This window comes from Oncorhynchus nerka, linkage group LG2 (genome assembly GCF_034236695.1).
Source record: "Oncorhynchus nerka isolate Pitt River linkage group LG2, Oner_Uvic_2.0, whole genome shotgun sequence".
NCBI lineage: Eukaryota > Metazoa > Chordata > Actinopteri > Salmoniformes > Salmonidae > Oncorhynchus > Oncorhynchus nerka.
Genome location: NC_088397.1, coordinates 31,515,791 through 31,540,777, shown reverse-complemented (window position 1 = coordinate 31,540,777; position 24,987 = coordinate 31,515,791). Strand labels below are relative to the sequence as shown.

Sequence of the window (24,987 nt, the reverse complement as noted above, 5' to 3'; positions counted from 1 at the left end):
AAAACCCTCTCTCTCTCTCGGCAGGTTAAAAAACCCTCTCTCTCTCTCTCCCTCTCTCTCTCTCGGCAGGTTAAAAAACCCTCTCTCTCTCTCCCTCTCTCTCTCTCGGCAGGTTAAACAACCCTCTCGCTCTTTTTCTCTCTCTCTCTGTCTCTCGGCAAGTTAAAAAACCCTCTCTCGCTCTTTCTCTCTCTCACTCTTTCTCCCTGCTTAATAAACAATGCTTATTAGTACATGATGTTCAGTTCATAGCATGAACCAAGAACCTGCAATAAATGACTTCAATACATTTAGGGGCTTTACAATCCAGCATTGTAAATATACTGTACATAGGTTGAATCCCAAATGGCACCCTATTCCCTATGTAGTGCACTACCTTTGACCAGAGCCCATATACGGAACAGGGTGACATTTTGGATGCAGACTTACAGTATTTGTCAAACATTTGGACACACCTACTCATTCAAGGGTTGTCACGCGGGACTGGGTGTGTGAGGTAAGAATCAGGCGCAGAGGGCAGAGAGTTCCAAAGGGAAAAGTGCACTTTAATATGGCACCAAAATACAATGCCCAAAACACAGGGCGCGAGAAATACTGACCAACCAAAAACACAGGGTAGATGGTCCGGAGCACTAACACACCCAATGACAACAACACGTAACACAAAATCAATCCCGCACAAAACAAGGGCGGGTTTACTAGCCTTAAATAAGGAAGCACATCAGGAAAACACAATTAGTCACAGGTGCAACTAATAAGACAAAACAAACAGAAAAAGGAAAAGGGATCGGTGGCGGCTAGTAGGCCGGTGACGACAACCGCCGAGTACTGCCCGAACAGGCAGGGGAGCCAACTTCGGCGGAAGTCGTGACAGTACCCCCTCCTGACGCGCGGCTCCCGCAGCGCGCCGCCACCGGCCTCGAGGGCGACCCGGAGGGCGAGGCGCCGGGCGATTCAGGTGGAGGCGGTGGAAGTCTCTCAGGAGTGAAGGGTCCAAAATGTCCCCCACCGGTACCCAGCACCTCTCCTCCGGACCGTACTCCTCCCAGTCCACAAGGTATTGTAGGCCCCCCACCCGGCGTCTCGAGTCCAGAATGCCACGTACTGTGTACGCAGGGGACCCCTCAATGTCCCGAGGGGGCGGAGGGACCTCAGGCACCTCACCTTCTTGAAGGGGACCAGCCACCACCAGCCTGAGGATAGACACATGAAACGAGGGGTTAATACAATAATAAGTAGGAAGTTGTAACCTGTAACACACCTCGTTTATCCTCCTCAGGACTTTAAATGGCCCCACACACTGCGGCCCCAGCTTCCGGCAGGGCAGGCGGAGTGGCAGGTTTCGGGTCGAGAGCCAGACCCGGTCCCCCGGTGCGAACACGGGGGCCTCACTGCGGTGCTGCTCAGCGCTCTTCTTCTGCAGTTCCCCCGCCAGTCTCAGCGATTCCTGGACGGCTTTCCAGGTGTCCTCTGAGAGCTGTACCCATTCCTCTACCGCAGAAGCCTCGGTCTGGTTCTGATGCCATGGGGCCAGGACCGTCTGGTAGCCCAACACACACTGAAAGGGAGACATGTTCGTTGAGGTGTGGCAGAGGGAGTTCTGAGTGAGCTCAGCCCAAGGAACATACCTCGCCCACTCACCTGGCCGGTCCCGGCAATATGACCGCAGAAACCTGCCCACATCCTGGTTTACTCGCTCCACCTGCCCATTACTCTCGGGGTGGAAACACAAGGTCAAGCTGACCGAGACCCCCAGTCTCTCCATAAACGCCCTCCAAACTCTGGGACGGGGGAAGGTCGGTGAGGAAGTCTACCGACAAGTGTTACCACGGCCGTTGTGGAACGGGGAGGGGCTGTAACTTCCCTCGAGGCAAGTCTCGAGGAGCCTTGCTCTGAGCGCACACCGAGCAGGAGGAGACATAAAATCTCACGTCCTTAGCCAACGTGGGCCACCAGTATCTCCCCCTAAGACTCCGCACTGTCCTCTCGATGCCAGGATGACCCGAGGAGGGTAGAGTATGAGCCCAACGTACTAATTTATCACAGGCCGGCTCTAACCGTGATGCAATCTCTATCTCCGCGTCCACCTCCCATACTACCGGTGCCACGAGACATGAAGGTGGAAGGATGGGGGTCGGCTCGCTCCTCGGTATCATAGAGGCGGGACAGCGTGTCGGCTTTAGTGTTTTGGGAGCCTGGCCGGTACGAGATGGTGAAGCGAAACCGGATAAAGAACATGGCCAATCCAGCCTGACGCGGATTCAGTCTCCTCACTGCCCGGATATACTCGAGATTATGATGGTCAGTCCAGATGAGAAAAGGGTGCTTAGACCCCTCAAGCCAATGTCTCCACACCTTCAGAGCCTTGACTACAGCTAATAACTCCCGGTCCCCTACGTCATAGTTTCGCTCCGCCGGACCGAGCTTTCTCTAAAAAAAGCACAAGGGCGGAGCTGTGGTGGCGCGCCCCTGCGCTGGGACACCACGGCCCCTTACCCCAGCCTCGGACGCATCCACCTCCACAATGAACGCTAAAGAGGGGTCCGGATGCGCCAACACGGGCGCATTGGTGAACAGCTCCTTCAGACGACTGAAAGCTCTGTCCCCAAGCGCACCGGTCCTCCCTTCAGCAGTGAGGTAATGGGAGCAGTCACCTGACCAAACCCCCGGATAAACCTCCGGTAGTAATTGGCAAACACTAAAAACCGCTACACTTCTTTCACCGTGGTCGGAGTCGGGCCAATTATGCACGGCTGTAACGCGGTCACACTCCATCACCACCCCCGGAGGTGGAAATACGATAACCCAGGAAGGAAACGGCCTGTTTGAAGAACACACATTTCTCGGCCTTGACATACAGGTCATGCTCCAGCAGTGGCCCAAGTACCTTATGCACCAGAGACACGTGCGCCAGAATAGATCAGGATGTCATCGATGTACACTACCACCCCCTGCCTGAGCAGGTCTCGGAGAATCTGGTCTACGAAGGATTGGAAGACGGCTGGATCATTTTTCAACCCATACGACGAGGTACTCATAATGGCCAGATGTAGTACTAAATGCGGTTTTCCACTCATCTCCTCCCCGGATACGCACCAGATTATACGCACTCCTCAGGTCCAGTTTTGTGAAGAAGCGCGCCCCGTGAAATAATTCCACCGCTGTAGCGATGAGAGGTAGTGGATAACTAAACCCCACTGTGATAGAATTTAGACCTCGATAATTAATGCACGGACGCAGACCTCCCTCCTTCTTCTTCACAAAAAAAGAAGCTTGAGGAGACGGGTGATGCGGAGGGCCAAATGTACCCCTGTCCCAGCGATTCAGCGACATATGTCTCCATAGCCACTGTCTCCTCCTGGGACAATGGGTACACGTGACTCCTAGGAAGTGCAGCGTTCTCCAGGAGGTCTATCGCGCAGTCCCCTCGACGATGGGGTGGTAATTGGGTCGCCTTCCTCTTACTGAAAGCGATAGCCAAATCGGCATATTCAGAGGGGATGTGCACGGTGGAAACCTGGTCTGGACTCTCCACCGTAGTCGCACCAACGGAAACTCCTATACACCTGCCTGAACACTCCTCTGACCACCCTCTAAGAGCCCCCTGTCGCCAGGAAATCACCGGGTTGTGATGAGCTAACCAGGGAATTCCCAACACCACTGGAAACGCAGGTGAATCGATAAGGAATAGACTAATCCGCTCCTTATGATCCCCCTGCGTTACCATGTCCAGTGGCACCGTGGCCTCCCTGACCACTCCTGACCCTAATGGTCGGCTATCTAAGGAGTGCACGGGCAAAGGTAGGTCTAACGACACCAGGGGAATCCCTAGCCTTAACGCAAGCCCACGATCCATGAAGTTCCCAGCTGCACCTGAATCGACTAGCACCTTATGCTATAGAGAGGGAGAAAACCCAGGAAAAGAGGTTAACACATACATATGACCGACAGGAAGCTCTGGGTGAGTCTGGTGCTGACTCACCTGGGGTGACAGAGTAGTGCTCCACCTGCCCTCCCGACTCCCAGATGAGCTCCTCCAGCACCGGTCGGCCGTGTGTCCTCGCCGACCACAACTGGTGCAGGAGGAAACTCCTCCTCCGGTCCCCCTCGATGCAGCAACCCCTAATTCCATGGGGATGGGGGCAGGAGGGCCTGGGGGTGAAAACAACAGAGCCTGTTCTGGATGCCCGCGGGCAGCCAGCAGGTTGTCCTGACGAATGGACATGTCTTATGAGTTCATCCAAGGTGAGGGTTGTGTCCCGACACGCTAGCTCCCTGCGGATGTCCTCCCTGAGGCTACATCGGTAGTGGTCGATCAAAGCCCTGTCGTTCCACCCCGCTCCTGCGGCCAAGGTCCGGAACTCCAGGGCAAAGTCCTGCGCGCTCCTCGTCTCCTGTCGCAGGTGGAACAGCCGTTCACCCGCCGCCCGACCCTCTGGTGGGTGATCGAACACAGCTCGGAATCGGGCAGGTGAACTCGGGGTAGTGATCCCTCGCCGAGTCTGGGTCATTTCACACTGTGTTAGCCCACTCCAGGACTCATCCCGTCAGACAGGAGACGAGGATATGGCACCAAAATACAATGCCCAAAACACAGGGCGCGAAAAATACTGACCAACCCAAAACACAGGGTACACAGTCCAGAGCACGAACACACCCAACGACAACAACACGTAATACAAAATCAATCCCGCACAAAACAAGGGCGGGTTTACTAGGCTTAAATAAGGAAGCACATCAGGAAAACACAATTAGACATAGGTGCAACTAATAAGACAAAACAAACAGAAAAAGGAAAAGGGATCGGTGGCGGCTAGTAGGCCGGTGACAACGACCGCCGAGCACTGCCCGAACAGGCAGAGGAGCCAACTTCGGCGGAAGTCGTGACAAGGGTTTTCATTATTTTGACTTTTTTCTATATTGTAGAATAATAGTGAATAATAGTGACTCCAAAACTATGAATTAACACATACTGTATGGAATCATGTATTAACCAAAAAAGTGTTAAACAAATCAAAATATATTTAATATTTGAGATTCTTCAAAGGAGCCACCCTTTGCCTTGATGAGAGCTTTGCACATTCTTGGCATTCTCTCCAAACTTTTGACTGGTACTGTACATTAACCACATATACACAGTACACACCCCTTCGCAGTTCTGAATTCAATGAAAGCAAATATTGATTGACGATATTGCGTTATCGCACCAGTGGTGTAGGTTAAGCAATTAACGTTTTTTTGACATCGAGACTAAATGGGATTAAATGGCTCTGCTACCCTTTATGGAATGTTCTGTGTAACCCAAAACACAGACGTTTTGGTGTGTACCATATCATCTTCTTCAGTGTGTATGTTCTGCGTAAGGAAAGTGACTGATTGGCTATTACGGGTATCTGGGACCTGGGGTCTTTCTCTATACGCTAGATGTCTACCAGAATGATGGCTACTGGGGTATGCAAACAGGAAAACATTAGCATTAGGGAAACTGTTGCAACCAGCTCTGGTTTTGGTGCGAATTCTCAGTGATGCGTGCAGTTGCACAAGTACATTTGACTTGGGTCATATAGATTCCTTGCTGCCCAGACCAATAGGCCAATAGGCGTGTGCTTGTGTGCTTGTTGTACAAGGTGATCAACGTGGGAAGCATAGCTAGCTTTACTTGTGTGTGTTATTTAATTGTCCCCTGCTTGCTGAGTCTTTATGTGATTTCAAAGATACTCGACCACAATTAAATCACATCAAGGAAATTGCATTTTCTAAGCTGTTTGTCATCTCTGACAGGTTTTTAGGGGGAAAGGGGAAGGGAGGAAGACGTGCACCAGCCTGGCTGTGATGTAGGAACTAGGGACAAAAATGTCCCAGATACTTCACATCTTCCTCAGGATACAATTAACAAGCGCTCAGTGGCAGGTTGTCGGCTCTTAAATGGCAGATTCATTCGCATCCATTTGAGACCAGTCGATGCATGGAGGCCCTTTCACTCTCTCTCTCTCCCCCTAATGTGTGTGTGTGTGTGTGTGTGTGTCAACTTTCTCAACTCTGACTGATGACTGTTGTTGACAAGGTGGATTTCTCCACTCCTGTTCCAGGTGAATCTGCTGTTTCTCTCTTCCTTCCTGCCCCCTCATTCTTTGGATGTCATGGCATAATCAGGTTCCACAGTTGCCATGTTTGTGTGTGTCAATAGCTTTTCCTTGGTTTACTTCACAAATACCCCCCCCCCCTTTGACTGCTTTTTTGGGTGACCTGAATGTCAATTTCACAACACACTTGACACATCACATTACCCAACACACGGCTTAGTGAAATACCAGCCACATGTCACCATGGTGTCTGTTCGCTGTGTTTTGAGTGGGAGTGCCCTACCGGTCTAGGTGGTGGCTGAGCGATGGATGCCAGGGCACACAGCCCCGAGGCAGACCCTGAGTACAGATCACATCGCTCTGTGCACCCTGGAGAGAGACAGAGAAAGCCACACACAGAGATATGCACAGACGCACGCACATGCAGTTATGCATGCATGCACGCACACGCACAAACACAACCACACACACACACACACAATTAAGATGCAATTGAGATGCTACATAAGAACTTCAAGGCCTCATGCACGGAGAAAAACAAACCAAAAAGGAACAATCTAAACGAGAGAGGGGGAGAGATGCAACACATATTCATGCATTCAGAACTGTGCGTCTCTATAAGCTGGAGCGCAAGCCCCCAAAGAGTCTGCAGTCTAAAAATAAGAGCAGCAGGAGGTGCATGTGGAGAAACAGAGAGAGAGAGAGAGAGCGGGAGAGGGAGGGGTGCTCTCCCTTCTCTGTTCTCACATGAACAGCAGGAGCAGGCAGAGGGAGGAAGGGATGAAAGGAGATTGGGAGGGAGGCTCAGAGTAGCGGGTGTGGGGGCATGGAGTTGACTGAGTGATGATTGTCTTCTGCCATGTCCACTTCACCTACCTGCCCTTGGATGGATAGGGGGGTGCCTGACTGGAGTACAAGATGGGTTGAGTTTTTACTTTTGGGAGGTGGAGGTTGTGTGGTTCATTGTGCTTTGTGTGACATAAAACACAGTATATCCTCATACCTGGGCAGGTCAGGGGGGGGGGGGGGGGGGGTGTTGGAGGTGGTATGCAGACACTCCAGATTTGAAGCAAGGCTTTGAAAACATTGTTTTACACATCTCTGTGTAGGCTACGTAAGGGCCTGTGGAATGTCTGCGCTTGTCCCAGCTATCTCTATGCACAGCACGCACACACGCAGAAACACACGCACTCATTATTAAACCACGTATAATGTGCTGTATTTCTGTAAATCACAATACAATTTCACATAGTTCACCAGCGCAATTTTAGAATCATGCTGACCAAGCAAGCATTAAACCACACTAGTAAACAAATATACAAATACAATTGTAATATTATAGTACACTATGGAATATTACGGGAAAAACAGATTTTCGGTTATATTACCCTCTGATAGTAAAGAGTGTCGTAAACTGCATTTCAACTGATTAACCTGCCCTCAATTGCTCCACCACTGATAGAGATGCAGCTGGCACACTGACACTGCTGTACATAGGTTAAGCTTAATGCTATTGGGGTAAACGCAATGGCATTGGCGCCAACACAACAGTGGCGTGTATTCATTGATGGCAAGCGAAGCCAGGCTCCCCTCAAAAATGTACCAATTAAAAAAACAAACATATATAATTAATATTCCGTCTCTGTTTTTCATAAATTTCCTTCAATTGAGAGGCTGAATGTATCTCGCTGTAGAAAGCATCCAAGCGAGCAAAACAGCGCCCCTCTGTCTCTCTAATGTGTAGGCCATCTATCTGATGCTATCTGGTCCAAACGAGTGTGACATTGTTGCCACCCGTAGCATTGAATGCAAGGAAAGCCAGCCACCATTTGGCCTCCCTTGATCATTTTTTCAATAAAATCATTGCCAGTCAGCGTTGAGCTAAAGTGAGTGAGCTCAACTGTGAATGTCCTCCTGGCGCAAACAAAAAATACGTGTCAAGGGAAGCCAGTTTGGATTTGGCTTCACACCAATCACATCAAAATAAAACCAAACTTCAATGACAGGAAAAAAATGGAATTGTTGCATCTTATTGTGTTGTTCTCCGGTGGCTAGCTAGCCAGCTAGCTAAAATTGTCCCTTTCCTAAATTAGCCATGGATGGAGATAGGGATTTGGACTTGTGGTTTACTTAATTCTCCATACTGGACAATGATTATAATGATGATTCTGATCCAACCATTAATTCATACATTGTGCCCCTGGCCTGAGAGGATAGAAGTTCAATCTGTAGCTAAATGTAGTAGGCTAATGTTAACTAGCTGGCTCATCGTTGCCCATGAAAGGAAAACTAAAAGTATGTAGCATTTCGGCAACATGAAAAAGAGGAGGATGGCATTGTTTTTTCTCTACAAGTAGGGTGAGTCAACATGTTTATTCTACTTTTTAATGTTTATTTCTACCTTTTTAATTGTCACCGTATTAGACTAAGCATAGGTTATTTAAGGATGTTGATGTTGAAATGCTGCTGTAATAGTGGAGGCAGCCACTGTTTTCTTAGCGACTTGCGGCAACTCTCCGTGGTTCTAAATCAATAGTTGTTTAGTAGTCTGAAAATTCAGGAAACATTAACTTGATTGACCATGCTGTAGGTCATGAAACTGTTTGTTACATGCAATATGCTTTGTGGACAGATGTTGCTCTCTGGTTTTGTGATGAAACCAAGTTGTGGTTGAATTTATTCTGCCAGTCTGTTTTCTTATTGTCTCTGCCTTAGGCCTACAGTATATATCACAGTGGCAAAGCATATGAACTAACAGGTTATAGAGCAAACAAGGCATTGATCACAACACATAGGTTGTAATATTGCTTTCTTCATGCTTGGCTTCCCCAGTGATTTTACCCACGCACTGCTACTGCAACAACAGTCTGTCTGGGTAGCTTCTCTGTTCAGCGTATCTTCTGACACTGTCCACTGTCCCATATAGGATCTTTGAACATCAAAGGTTCCTTTCCATACCTAGGCAGAGCTGTTTTTAAAACTCCACTCCGGACATATTTCCTGTGTCTGTGAGATGGCGTTCTCTTGGACATTTTATTATTTGACATAATAAACCCATGTCACATGGGTATATCATAACACTTGCATATCATATTTTTGTCAGATCTGTGATCCCGAACCCAAGAATATGCTACAAAGGATTTGATCATTGTAATTGTCAGTGTCAGTGCAGACAGAGGATCTGACTGTGAGAATTGACACAGAAATGAAGTCATCTGGAGTGGCTGTGAGGAACCAATGACATCTGTCGTCTATGTTGTGGAAAGGGACTGACTTAGGTCTCCGGAGAGACAGAGAGAGTGACACATCTCCCATCTGCCCTGCTGTCTCTGTCACTCTGGGTGAACGGAGTAGATAGAGGCAGAGAGAGATTGAGGAAGAGAGTCGGACTGAGAGAGATTAGTGTTGATGTCACAAGTTGTGTGCTATAGCTTGGAAAGTAAACAAATGTGATATTATAAGGCTGTTTGTTTCCAACAATAGGACTGTTTTCCTCAATAATGAATGAATGAATTAATGTAACCTTTATTTAACCAGGTAGGCTAGTTGAGAACAAGTTCTAATTTACAAGTGCGACCTGGCCAAGATAAAGCAAAGCAGTTCGACACATACAACAACACAGAGTTACACATGGAATAAACAAACATACAGTCAATAATACAGTAGAAAAAGTCTATATACAGTGTGTGCAAATGAGGTAGGTAAGGCAATAAATAGGCCATGGTGGCGAAGTAATGACAATATAGCAATTAAACACTGGAATGATAGATGTGCAGAAGATGAATGTGCAGTAGAGATACTGGGGTGCAAAGGAGCAAGATAAATAAATAAATACAGTATGGGGATGAGGTAGTTGGATGGGTTATTTACAGATGGGCTATGTATAGGTGATGAGGAAGATATGAGAACAAGATTAGGGAGATATGAGTCTCCAGCTTCAGTGATTTTTGCAGTTCATTCCAGTCATTGGCAGCAGAGAACTGGAAGGTAAGGTGGCCAAAGGAAGAATTGGCTTTGGGGAAGACCAGTGAGATATACCTGCTGGAGCGCGTGCTATGGGTGGGTGCTGCTATGGTGACCAGCGAGCTGAGATAAGGCAGGGCTTTACCTAGCAGTGGGTTTGGGTTTAACTGCCAGTGGGTTTGGCGTGAAATGGAGTGCTCTTACATTTTTTTCCCTCGTCGAAAACAAGATGAATTGGTTAAACTAACTCCTCAACCTCATATACCACTGCCTGAGCCATTGAATTGCTAGCTTTCCGGTGGTGCAGCTGGTTAAGGTGTGTCAATAAGGAAGTTACGTGTGTTTAAGGGGTGTTTCTTAATATGCTCAGAGCAAGCAAACTGGACCACAGAACGGCCGGAGTATGAGTCGTAATGAAAGTATTCGAAATGGAACACGGAGGGCAATTCTCAGATGTGTACTTCATTTGTACATATTTCGAAGTATGCATCGACGCAAGCTTCAACTGAGATATTCCCAGTATTGTTGACGTAGTATGATGCAACCACATAAAAAAAAACTACGCAAAATGTCCTGAAGTCAATGGCGGCTGGTTTTGAGTTGAAGTGAGAGAGCTCGGACATTGGAATGAAAAGTTGCCCGCTCACATCGCATGTGACGCCTGACTAACCATAAGATGTTAACTTTGGTCTGTTTAACTGCATAGAATAACCTCTGTGCCTAGGCTGACAAAAAATGTGTAGCTAGCTAGCGACCCACACAGAATTTGTAGCTAACGCTGGCCATTTACCTTTCATAACAACATTTGTTTTAGGTCGTTTTTTTTAACATGTAAAACTAGTTGGCCAGCTAGATTAATACAAATCACATGTAGCTGATCATTATGAGCGTTGCATTTTCTTTATGTACATTTTCATGCATTCTCCAAACTCTCGTCCTCACAAGATTGTACTCAAGAGAATGCCCTTGGAGAAGGAACTCGGAAATGTGAGAGTGTGGAGCACGGTATTATGCATATTGAGAAACACCCAGAGGATCAAACTCTGAACATAAGTGTGGGCTCTTGAGGAAGGAAGCGGTACTGTTACTCAAGCAGTGTGACACCGGTTACACCATGATACCTATATGGGTAATGTGACAACCCTAAGATGGATGCCTTTACTGTGCTGCGTTGGTTTAAGCCCTCCTCTCAAACCCTTTCTCTGAGACACTTGATCTGGCTTGACAAAGTGAGGAGAATTGATCTCTCCTGCCTTCATTGTAAACGACTGGTCACGAACCAGATCTGTCCTGTCACACGGAGACCCTAGCTGTGTCTGAAATGGCACCCTATTACTTATATAGTGACTTATGGGCCCTGTTCAGAAGTAGTGCACTATATAGGGGAAAAGGTGTCATTTCGGGTGTAGTCCTTCTGTTCTAGGTGTGGCTGGTGTTCTGTCAGGCAGATGTGCCAGCCTCTGTCACCGTGACGATGAGTGGAGGGTGGGGAGGTTTGACATGTGACATATAGACTGGGATGACCCAGAACGATCTGTCTGTCACCCACTGTGTGTCACTATGTTTAGAAGGATAAATGGGTGGGGGCTTTACACCCCAGGAGGACTGCAGAAAGAGAAAACCTGGGTCTTGTTCATTAGGGCACCCAAGCAAAAATCATTATTCAATGAAAAAACGAAAATGATAGTTTCTTATTGGACAAGTCCAAGTCGTCCCTCCCTGTTTCAGTCTATTTTCTTCTGTTTGGTGCATAATGAACATGACCCAGAATAATAAAAGCCTTTTCATTATTGGTCTCTTAAATAACATAGTACTGTAGTGGAAAGGCCAAAAGGGGGCTTTCACACCAAATTGGTTTGGAGCAGTTTTTCCGAACTCTGTTGCGTTTACCCCCTTAGTTCAGTTCGTTTGGACTGGTGTGAACATTATCTGTACTTGGGAGAGCACCAAACAACGCACATCTTTCGCTCAAAACGTGTGGCCTCGGTCTGTTTCCATTGGTGCATTTCGCGGGAGGGGAGAACGCAGTTTGGACCAAACACAGGAAAACAGCAAGAGGCTGGCAGTATTATTGGTTCTTTGACTGCGAGCATTTGATGAAATGCATGCATTATCTTAACTTGACATCTCTAAAACCTTTTTGTGAGTAGCAGTGCATTTACTGTATGAGCGCATCCTATGCAGATTAGGAGAGACCGGGGCAACAAGGGATATAGGCTACTGAATATATTCACTACACGTCGCAGTTGGCCACACAGTGGGGAGACCGGGGCTACAAGGGACACAGGCTACTGAATATATTCACTACTGAACATAGGCTACTGAATATATTCACTACTGAACATAGGCTACTGAATATATTCACTACTGAACATAGGCTACTGAATACATTCACTACTAAACATAGGCTACTGAATATATTCATTACTAAACATAGGCTACTGAATACATTCACTACTGAACATATGCTACTGAATACATTCACTACTGAACATATGCTACTGAATACATTCACTACTGAACATAGGCTACTGAATACATTCACTACTGAACATAGGCTACTGAATATATTCACTACTGAACACAGGCTACTGAATATATTCACTACTGAACACAAGCTACTGAATATATTCACTACTGAACACAGGCTACTGACTATATTCACTACTGAACACAGGCTACTGACTATATTCACTACTGAACACAGGCTACTGACTATATTCACTACTGAACACAGGCTACTGACTATATTCACTACTGAACACAGGCTACTGAATATATTCACTACTGAACACAGGCTACTGAATATTTTCACTACTGAACACAGGCTACTGAATATATTCACTACTGAACACAGGCTACTGAATATATTCACTACTGAACATAGGCTACTGAATATATTCACTACTGAACATAGGCTACTGAATATATTCACTACTGAACACAGGCTACTGAATATATTCACTACTGAACATAGGCTACTGAATATATTCACTACTGAACATAGGCTACTGAATATATTCACTACTGAACATAGGCTACTGAATATATTCACTACTGAACACAGGCTACTGAATATATTCACTACTGAACACAGGCTACTGAATATATTCACCACTGAACACAGGCTACTGAATATATTCACCACTGAACACAGGCTACTGAATATATTCACTACTGAACACAGGCTACTGAATATATTCACTACTGAACACAGGCTACTGAATATATTCACTACTGAACATAGGCTACTGAATATATTCACTACTGAACACAGGCTACTGAATATATTCACTACTGAACACAGGCTACTGAATATATTCACTACTGAACACAGGCTACTGACTATATTCACTACTGAATATATTCACTACTGAATATAGGGTACTGAATATATTCACTGCACGTTGCAGTTGGCCACTCAGTGGCCTTGTGGTTAGAGTGTCCACCCTGAGATCAAATAAAATAACATTTTATTGGTCGCGTACGCATATTTAAAATATGCAGATGTTATCGCAGGTGCAGCGTGTTTCTAGCTCCACAGTGCAGTACAACAATACAGAACAATACACACAAATGCCAAAAATGTAAATTAAGAAATATCAGAACAAGCAATGTCAGAGTCCTGAATATATATATATATATATATGAGAGAGAGAGATTCCCAAGGGCTGGAGTGTCGGCCTTCTCGGCTGCTCCAATTTCGCTCCAGTAGTGCTCACTTCACGGGCTCAGGGCATGCCTGACCCAGCATGCATTTGGAGTCTACTTGTGTGCCGCTTTAGCCCCTTGCTTCAGCTACCGTCATGGAGTTAGCTAAATATTTCCACAAAGAAACTGATAAAACACACAGGTGCAAAATCAAGGTGACTTACAAAGATGAAGATGTGATGTAGTGACCACGACTAAAGAATCATTGTGGAATCTGAAAAGACACATATTTTCCGAAAGCGTGATGGTGTATTTACTACATGCACATGCTAACAGAAAGGAACGAGGTGGGAAGCTAACTAAGTGTGTCATTGAGGCAAAGTATGTATAAACAAAAAATCCGATCTCTTTAAGTTTATTAATTTAGGACCAATAGGCCTGGCATATTCCTACTTTCAAGGAGCTTTCTGTTTTGATTGGGTTATTTTGCCTAAAAACTTTTCGGCCTACCTATCGAAAAATGTTAAAAACAACTTTGTGAGCTATTGGAAAACCTTCCTGGTCTTTGTGGTTCAATCTGTGTTTGAAATTCACTGCTCGACTGAGGGACCATTACAGATAATTGTATGTGTGGGGTACAGAGATGAGGTAGTCATTCAAAAATCATGTTAAACACTATTATTGCACACAGAATGAGTCCATGCAACTTATTATGTGACATGTTAAGCAAATGTTTACCCCTGAACTTATCTAGGCTTGTCATATAAAAGGGGTTAAATACTTATTGTCCCAAGATATTTCAGCTTTCATTTCTTATTCATTTGTAAACATTTGTAAAAACATAATTCCACTTTATGATTTATGCGCTATTGTGTGTAGGCCAGTGAAAAAAAGAATTTCTCAATTTCTGAAGCTTATGAGTACAGGGTTGGACCCCCCTTTGCCTCCAGAACAACCTGAATGTTTGGGAGGTTGTATTCTACAAGATTTCGGAAAGGTTCCACAGGGATGTTGGTCCGTGCTGACACGATGGCATGCTGCAGATTGGACAGTGGTACAGTACATGCATGCTGCGAACAGCAGATACGCTGTGGCGTTCAATTGTTGCTCAATTGGTATCAAGGGAACTAACGTGTCCCAGGAAAACATTCCCCACACCAGTACACCACCATTAGCCTTTACCGTTGACACCAGGCAGGATGAGCCATGGACTCATGCCGCTTACGCCAAATCCTGACTCTGCCATCAGCATGACGCAACAGGAACTGGTATTCGTCAGACAAGTGTTGGTCATCGCGTGCCCACTGGAGTGGCTTCTTCTTGTTTTTAGCTGATAGGAGTGGAACCCGGTGTGGTCGCCTGCTGCAATTAACCCGTCTGTGACAAGGATCGACGATTTGTACATTCTGAGATGCCATTCTGCACACCACTGTTGTACCGACTGCGCCATTATTTGTCTGTTTGTGGCCTGCCTGTTAGATTGCACAATTCTTGCCTTTCTACTTCGACCTCTCTGATCAACGAGCTGACAGGACTGGCACTGACTGGATGTTTTTTGTTTGTCGCACCATTCTCGTGAAACCCTAGACACTGTCATGCGTGAAAAAGCCCAGGAGGGCGGCTGTTTCTGAGATACAGGAGCCGGCGCGACTGGCACCGACGAGCACCGATGCTCATTAGTCGCTTAGGTCACTCGTTTCGCCCATTCTAACCTTTAATCAAACAGTAACGGAATGCCTTTTTAAAATGTTTATAGCAAGCCATGACCACGTGAATACAGCACATACACATGAAGTGGGTAATACAATATGTAAACATGATTAAAGTGCCCACTGTTCAATGACTATGTACATAGGGCCGCGGTCTCGAAGGTGCAGGGTAGAGTACAGGATGCTCCCAATGGTGCATCTGTAGAAGTATGTGAGGTCCTTAGGGGCTAAGCACATTTTTCTTCAGCCTCCTGAGGTTGAAGAGGCGCTGTTGCGCCTTCTCCCCCACACTGTCTGTATGGATGGACCATTTCAGGTTGTCGGTGATGTGCACGCCGAGGAACTTGACGTTTTTCCCACCCTCTCCACTGCGTCCCTGTCGATGTGGATGGGGGCGTGCTCCCTCTGCTGTCTCCTGAAGTCCACGATCAGCTCCTTGGTTTTGTTGACGTTGAGGGACAGATTTATTTCCCTGGCACCACTCCGCCAGGTCTGTCACCTCCTCCCTCTAGGCTGTCTCGTCGTTGTCGGTAATCAGGCCTATCGCTTTTTTTCCCCCCTGGTCGGCAAACTTGATGGTTGAGTTTGGAGACGTGTTTGACATGTGAGATTGGAAGATTAGGAGGTGATGATCTAGGATCGTTGGATCGGGTCTCTTTTACTCAAAACAGCCTGAATAGGAAGCCTAGGCAGGCTACAACCCGGATGACAGCCAATTCCCTATATTATTCCCTATATAGCGCCCTCTGGGCCCTGGTCAAAAGTAGTGCATTAAATAGGGAATAGGATGCCATTATTTTGGAACCCAAAGCCAGTAGTCGTTAGCCTGGGCTGTGTTAGTATGAACATTGCGTAGTCTTCAGTGCTGGGTAATCTCTCTGGGTTGGGGTTGGATGTGTTTTGAATTCCATGATTTCTCATTTCCTGAATATGGTAATCACTCTGGAGTTCAACTCTGGGGTAGGGGGGAGGTTGTAATGTAGCCTCAGGAACAATCTGCGTTACAAACAGCTGTATGTACAGATTGGTGGGGTACTCAAACCTGCTCACTGCTCTGCAATTAGAAGCAGCGGACCCATTGCTTTCGAAGGGCACACTAGGGATTTTAACGCTGTGAACCTGACAATGGTGCGGAGGCTGAGTGATAACACTACGTTATATCTTACTACTAGGAACTACCGGTAGGCTGGTTTCAAGCTAACCGGCTGCCAGTGTTTGCTAAGCAACGGTTATTCTCAAGTCATTCACAACAGTACCACTGATAGAAATGCATTTCATGAATGAATGTTCTTCATGTATAGTAAAACTTGTGTTTCTCTTGTTTCCCCCCCCCCCCCCCCCAGCGGTTTCCTTCATGAGACACAGTGCCTCGGCTTTCGGATTCGCTGTAGGTACTTTTAAAATGTATTTGAATGAATCTACTACTGAGTGCTAAAGGGCAGATGTCAATACTAACACGTTACAGTCAGTGTGTTTGAGGGGTCAGTTTGAGCAAGGCAAGGCACAGGATCACTGATCTTTTTTTGTGTTTTCCCCTTTTTCTCCCCAATTTCGTGGTATCCAATTGTTTTTAGTAGCTACTATCTTGTCTCATCGCTACAACTCCCGTACGGGCTCGGGAGAGACGAAGGTCGAAAGTCATGCGTCCTCCGATACACAACCCAGCCAAGCCGCACTGCTTCTTAACACAGCGCGCATCCAACTCGGAAGCCAGCCGCACCAATGTGTCGGAGGAAACACCGTGCACCTGGCAACCTTGGTTAGCGTGCACTGTGCCCGGCCCGCCACAGGAGTCGCTGGTACGTGATGAGACAAGGATATCCCTACCGGCCAAACCCTCCCTAACCCGGACAACGCTAGGCCAATTGTGCGTCGTCCCACGGGCGCGAACCCAGAGACTCTGGTGGCACTGCGCCACCCGGGAGGCCCCCAGGATCACTGATCTTGATCACGTGAAGAGTAGTAGCTCTAGCTAGTTATTTGGGATGCAAGGTGATTCGTAGACAAATTATTCTGCGCAGACCAACTGCAATGTAGTCGATCTCAAAAACACACATTGGTTCCACAAGGGCCTGGCCATATCGAGTCCTGCTAACCTTCGGAGTCTAAGCTTGTAATTTAGGCTAGATTGGCATTGACTTTGAGTTATTGGGATGAGGATAACTGAAGGGTACAATCATTTAAGTGACCCCCCCCCATCCCTCATGGGTTTCTGTTGAATAGCTGGTCAGTGTTGTCGTTGATGTTGTTGTTGTTTACCCTCTGTAGTTTGATGCCGCCCTGGACGTGCTGTCCTCCATCATCGTGGTGTGGCGCTATAGTAACGCCGCCGCCGTTCACTCTGCACACAGGGAGTACATGTGAGTAGATGTATCACCACCATATTTATCATATTTGTTGTTTTTGATGACCAGCAAAACTATATAAAGCCTAGAAATTATACTGTATTCTAGCACTATGTTGTCTCTTCAGCACACTCTAAGCTCTCTTAAGCATAATCGCTGTAGTCATTACAATACATTTCATTCTTTGGGACTGTAGTGTGCAGTATTAGAACCCCAGCAGATCGCCATGGAGACTCTGGTGTATAAGCCTATAGCCTGGTTAAACCAGATTGAATGCTGCTTTAATGATGAAACAGTGGTGAATTTAGCATTCATTCTGGTTTAACCAGGCTAACCGGCATTACAGCAGCAGATTGACAGCCTCTGGTTTACTGTAGAAGCCTATAGGCTCATATTAGCCTGGATAAACGAGCTACCATTGTGAGGGCAGCATTCAATCTGGTTTAACCAGGCTAATATGAGCCTTCAGTTGTACCGGTGAACACCTCTTTGGTCCAGAATCCTAATTGGAAGGTTTGTGTTACCCAGCAGCTAGTAATTGTCCTCTCCTAGGTATGTGTTGTGGGGGGTGAATGTGTGTGTGTTTGTGTGTGTGTGTATGTGTGATCCCTCAGGGGAGAGGCCTTGTAAGGCACTAGGCCACCGGACAATTAAATTACCAGGTCTGTAGACGAATGAACGAGCAGCATGAATTTTACAGCAAGTTTTTCTTCCACTGTAATTGGGGGAATATTGTTGTATTCGTCAGCTGACATGACACATGGAGCAGGAGAGAAAGGGTAGACGCACACTGGATGACTCTGCGTGCGTGTGCGCGCGTCCTCAGCCTGGTCAACCACAGTTCTGCCATGTCCGATCAAGACCTTGCATCTTGCGACTTTGATGTCAAAACTAAATTGACTGTCTTGCGATGTTTGAGGAAAATCAAACTTGCAAATGTGCTTGATGCCAATTGCCTAGAGTCGATGAGTCCCCCCCAAAAAAGGGACTTTTCTAAGCAGTGGGATTATAGCCCAATGAAGATCAAGTCCGTTGTGAGGGAGAGTCTCTGTTGTTGAGCTTTACACAGCCCCAGGAGGTCTCTCACACACAGAGCTCTGGGTCTCTCTCGTTCTCCCCCGCTGCACCACTGAAATCATTCCTACATGGCTTCTCTCCTCTCGCTCTACTTTGTGTTGCCTAGCTACCTTCCGGTTTGGACCCAGGGGGCTGGGTGCTGCTGAGCGGGAGCCAGCTGTGAGCATCAACACACACACACACACGCACACAGACCCACACACATGTTTCCATCCATTATGTTTTTGTCTGAACATCATGTATGTTATATCTATAATACACTGTCTACTTTTGACACTTTGTCTTGTTTTTGCCCTTTTCATGGGTTCTTTGTGATAATGTATGGTGTGTGTATTGCAACTAAGTCTGCGCTAGACTGGTAGATTAAGTAGGGGGGAGAGAGAGCAGACAGACAGCTAACCCGACCATGCCTGACCACCCCAGATGACACAGTTGACCGATTTTTGGGGCTTCTCCCAGCCAGGCTTTACCTAATTGGATAAAACTGTCTTTAAAGAAAATCTCTTCTCAAATTGATCCGTGGAGACTGTGTTCAACTCTCTGAATCAGCCACGGAGAAAAGCAAAATGGTTGTTTATTTAACGGATGCCTTTTCTCTTCCACAAGCTGTGGAAATAATGGAGACGATTTGCAATTGTGTTAAGTGGCGTTAAGCTTATATGATGGGTAGTTGCAGCAGGTCTACTTTGTCATGGAAAGGTGGCCGATGATTTGGGAATGTTTTTAAAATACAACATATGATCCCTCACACAAATTATTATCAAAGCACAATATTATTAATCACTACTTTCTCTCACTCTCTTTCCTTCCATTTCCCCTGTCTACCTCCCTCCCTCTCTCTCCCCGCTCCCTTCCTCTCTCTCGCTTCCCCCCCCTAACGCCCTCCTCCCTCTCACCCCTCTCTCTCTCTCTCTACAGAGCCTGCGTGATCCTGGGGGTGGTCTTCATCCTGTCCTCTCTGTGTATCCTGGGAAAGGCAATCCATGACCTGGCTACCAAGCTACTGCCTGAAGTGGTAAAAGATCCCATCTCCTGCCGTTGTACCCTTAAGCAAGGCACTTAACCCTTAACTGCACCTATAACTCTCAATCCAGGGGCACTACACTGCCTATCTATCTATCTTTTGAAAAAAGCTATATGGGAGTCACACGAAAAGCTATTTTTGGTGAACGGAGCCATATGGTCCAGCTCAACGAAGAGACTCAAATGTTGTGCACTACGTAGGGAATAGGGTGTCGTTTGAGACACAGCCCTACTCTCCGCTCTGCTCCACATGTCTGGGCATGTGAGCGTTCATTAAGGCCAGCTCTGGGTACTGTAATACCCACATTGGCAGTGCCAGCAGCCTTGGCAAATAGGTTTTACTTCAGCAAAGGGATTCCAATGAACATCTGGTTGGTGCTCTGAAATTGCTTGTCAAAAAACAGAGGAGTGTAACTCGGTTTGGTGACTTGTTTTTTTCTTGTCGCACAGCTTTGCTTGTGTCTTGTTCATGTCATGACAAATGTGTTGGGTGTCATTTGTCAAGGCAGTGGGGGGGTCCAGACAGTGTACTGTACATTTCACTGATGGGGCATCACAAATACACCTACAAATCTTTACAAAGTCTTATTGTGTAGTTGTTGGATGGACAATAGAATGAAGATTCACTGTAATACAACGTATAGTAAGTCCGTCTAAATCAACAGAAATATGGAGTCTTTTCACTCTTCGAAGTTGTCAACTGGTTGCACTTGGGTTATCTGAAGTCTCTTCAACTAGAGCATTGTGCCATTATGGTGTCCCCAATGCCAAATGACACCATGTTCCCAACATAGTGCACTATTTTTGACCAGAGCCCTATGGGCCCGGGCTCAAAAGTAGTGCACTCTGTAGGGAATATGGTGCCATTTGGGACACAACTAAGTATAAACTCCGAGAGCTAACATATAGTTTCATTCTCGCATCGCCAGACTGGTCACATCGGGTGTGAATTCCATTTACAAGACTTTCATGTGGGAATGTGTGAAGAGACAACACCTCCAGAATGGAGAGAGGGACAGAGAGAGAGGCCCTATTCTCACTACGAGATATGAAGGAGAGTCTGAGGAGCGGGGCGGCGAACGAGAATTCTACTTATCAATTCACATTACACACTTGCCTTACCTTTTGCTGTGGCTGGCAACGCAACATTCTTGATCCGCACCTCAAATGAAATTGACCGTAAATATCACAGTAGCCACTAGCCAGTAAGCACAAACTATTCAACAATAACAGTAACTTTTCTTCTACAACATATTACTCTTGAATAATGCAACAATTAACCAGCGTGTACAGAGCTGCCCCTTTTCTAATTCTCACAACCATTTTTTTTTTACATCATATCTTCAAACAAAAGCTAGTAGTATATATAGGGAGCCTGAGTGAACAAATAACACAACAATGACATACTTATTTCATAAGCAAAGTTATACAACACCCAATGTCCCTGTGTGAAAAAGTAATTGCCCCAATTCACTCAATAACTGGTTGTGCCACCTTTAGCTGCAATGACTCCAACCAAACACTTCCTGTAGTTGTTGATCAGTCTCTCACGTCGCTGTGGAGGAATGCTTGGCCCACTCTTCCATGCAAAACTGCTTTAACTCAGTGACATTTGTTTTCAAGTATGAACTGCTCGTTTCAAGTCCTGCCACAACATCTAATTTGGGATCATGTTTGGACTTTGAGTAGGCCATTCCAAAACTTCAAATGTGTTGCTTTTTAGCCATTTTCACGTAGACTTGTGTGTTGGATCATTGTCTTACTGTATGACCCAGCTGAGCTTCAGCTTCAGCTTGCAGATGGATGGCCTGACATTCTCCTGTACAATTCTCTGACACAGAGCAGAATTCATGGTCCATTCTATTTAGGCAAATTGTCCAGGTCCTGAGGCAGCAAAGCATCCCCAAACAATCACACTTCCACCACCATGTTTGACCATTGGTATAAGGTTCTTACTGTTGAATGCAGTGTGGTTTTTGCCAGGTGTAATGAGACCCATGTCGTCCATATTGGGTTTTTGTTGGAAGATCTGATAACATTCAGTATCAAAAATATGCAAAAATAGAGAAAATCAGAGAGGGGGCAAATACTTTTGGACGACACTATGTGCAGACAAAGGGTTTCTTTTCTCGTCTGTAGGCTGCTACACTCATTACATTTGAGCTTCACGACAAAAGCGCAGAGTTGCTATAACCGCATGTCTTCATCAAGTAACGTTTGCCTATCAAAAATGAACGAGTACCCCCTGTACGAATATAAAAGTACAGTAGGCCTACCTTACAGCATTGCAACAAACCAGGCTCAATTTTTAGCAGTATCATGCAAACCATTACATGTGGTAATTGCGGTTGAAAACGGTGGCATAATTGAATTCACTGCCACAAGGTGTTCTATATGGAAGCTCATACCCGCCACCCAAACAATTAAATAAGAAGCCTCATGATTTGTCAACGTGCACAATTAAAGTCTTCTGCTTCACTCTGATCAACTGTAGCCTACTGATAACAACCACAGCTGAAACTAGCCTAGAGAAGCCTATGCGCTCTGATCCAATCTGTGCCAGGCGAAACGTAACGTCATTTTTTTGTATAGCTTAAGTTATGTAGATATGACTGGAATGAATCAATCAACACAATAGTGATGACATACTGTCTGAGTATATTTTTAATTACAAATACAAAGGCCTACACTATGTAACCCTGCATACAGCGAGCTCGAACCTGTTAGTTTTATTGTCCAATCGCAGTTGTTGCCTCTTTGTCTGTGTAAAGGGGTTTAATGTTTTCTTACACCCTAGGGCCAGTAGTTTTTTCAGGAGTTAAAAAAAATACTATATGCCCTGATTAGAAAACTTATCTGGTCCCATCAAAGCCGATTTATTATTTTGTCATGCGCTACAACTAGGGTCGGATTTGGTTAGATTAGCCTACTGTACTTACTACCAGATCAGGAAAAACGATTTCCTCCCCACCACTCTGGGACCTGTGGTGCCATCTCTGAAATCACCACACAAGGTTACAAATGATCTACATTTGACATGTTTTTTGGAGGTGGGGATGGGCTTCCATGGTTTTACGTGGCTCAGTACCTCCGGAGGTAACGGTCGAGACGTAGCAAGTACGCACGTTTACATTTCAGCAATATGTGTAGCCGACGGTATTTCTACGAAAAGTGTAGTACGTGTGAAGAGGCTCAGAGCGGGAGAGAAACACACAAAACACAGAAAAGAGAGGGGGAGACAGTCCGGCAGACAGAGTGTGAGAGAGAAAGAGAAACAAAGAGAAAGAGAGATTTGTGAAGAGAAAACAAGTGTTTATCTGGCTGCTGTCGATGCACGAGAGGGAGAGATGAAAAGGGAGGGGAGAGGGAGAAAACAGCGATAGAAAACACACAGAGAGAGAGAAACAGAGATATCTGTGAAGTGAAACATGATGTTGTGGTGTCTCTCTTCCTGGTGGATAATTACAGGAGGAATGTGGCAGAGCTCAGGTGTGAAAAGAGAACTACTAGAATAGCTAACTGCATTACTCTGTTGCCAGGCAATAAGTCGAAGCTAAGAGACCGTTTTTAATCATAGAAAGCAAACAAGGTAGCCTAAGGCCATTGATGTCATAAGCACTTCTGGTGTTTTGGGTTTTTCATCATTGGTTAATTGGACAAATCACGATTTTCTAGGTGTTAGCTGCTTTTGAATTTCGGGAGGGGATATTTGTCCCGTAATTTGCAAAGAGAGAGGGTGGAGCTCCTCGTTCTAGCATCTCTTGATCCCATCTCTTAACCACTACCTATGATTTGTCTCGAGGGAATGAGGCTAATTATTGGAGGCACACCTAACGTGCAACACATTTAACACTAGGACCGCTGGCCTTTTAGTATATACGTACCCGCTAGAGACCAATGCCGGGCGAGCCCGACAGCATATGTATCAGATGCATATCAACCTGCAAGGTGCTTAAACCTGCTTGATAAATACATGCTTGTAGAATAGTGCATAAACTATTGTAAAGGATTCATTGCATTAAGAAATATTAATGGAAATATATATATTAAAACAAATAACAACAATAGTTATTTGTTTAGATAGAGTCAAGGATATGTTTAAAAAAAAACGAATTCTACAAAGTCATAGAGAAAATGTAGGCCTATATCCTATTTTCGTTTCTATTACAATAAAAACATTACAGTGTAGTCAATTTGATCAGCTGTATTTGTAGATTCGATTAGTAATAGAGTTATAGAAATTAATAAAGTCAAATAGAAACGAAAAAGATGATAATAATAATATAACCAGCCATTTCCTGCGTTCCTGAACAAAAGCACCAGTGCACGAACAATTGTAACGGATGAACTGCATAAAGAAATATTAGTGGAAATATATTAGTGACAAGATATAAAAACAGTGGATTGTATCAGACACACTGTTGTGCCCTTGGCGGCCTGCCTGGCAGCTGTATCTTCTTCTTTTGTCGTTGATGTGGTTCACATGCCAGATCCAGTGGGAATGCAAGGTGCTGAGGATGCAAACAGTGTTCCTTTACCACTCTCCATCACTCACTGATGAAGAGTACAGCTCCTACATACTGTAAGAGTGTCAAAACCTACATTTATTCAAATGAGTTTTTTCCCTGCCAAGAAGTTTTCATTTCGATTGAAAGTTTTTCTTAAATTCTTTGATGAAAACATTAAAACCCTTTACACAGACAACAACTGCAATTGGACAATAAAAGCTCGAGCTCGCTGTATGCAGGGTTACATAGTGTAGGCCTTTGTATTTGTAATTAAAAAGATACTCAGACAGTATGTCATCACTATTGTTTCGATTGATTCATTCCAGTCAATCATTTTTTATTAAAAAGGCCTAGTTAGCCGAGCCACCCAAAGTTAGAATATAAACCAAAGTTGATCACATTCACATTTTCCCAGAACCCAAATAAATGGGCCTAATTTAGGCTATAAAAACACGACGTTATGTTTCCCCAAGGCCAGGTCCAGATGGGATCAGAGCACATAGGCTCCTCTAGGCTAGCTGTAGCTGTGGTTATTATCAGTGGACTACAGTCAGACTGAAGCACAGACATTGTGCACGTTGACAAATCAAGAGGCATTTTTATTTTATTCCATTTTTTTGGTTGCTGG

At 45.5% G+C, this 24,987-nt stretch overlaps 1 protein-coding gene across 1 annotated transcript in view; it reads left to right on the top strand.

The window, feature by feature from the left end:
- LOC115134307 (transmembrane protein 163a-like) overlaps positions 1-24,987 on the top strand; it is a 50,354-nt gene that overhangs the window by 5,282 nt on the left and 20,085 nt on the right. Inside the window, exons 3-5 of the mRNA XM_029668143.2 lie at positions 16,750-16,793; positions 17,675-17,766; positions 19,747-19,843. Coding sequence (XP_029524003.1) covers positions 16,750-16,793; positions 17,675-17,766; positions 19,747-19,843 — 233 coding nt within the window. The remainder of the gene's footprint in view (positions 1-16,749; positions 16,794-17,674; positions 17,767-19,746; positions 19,844-24,987) is intronic.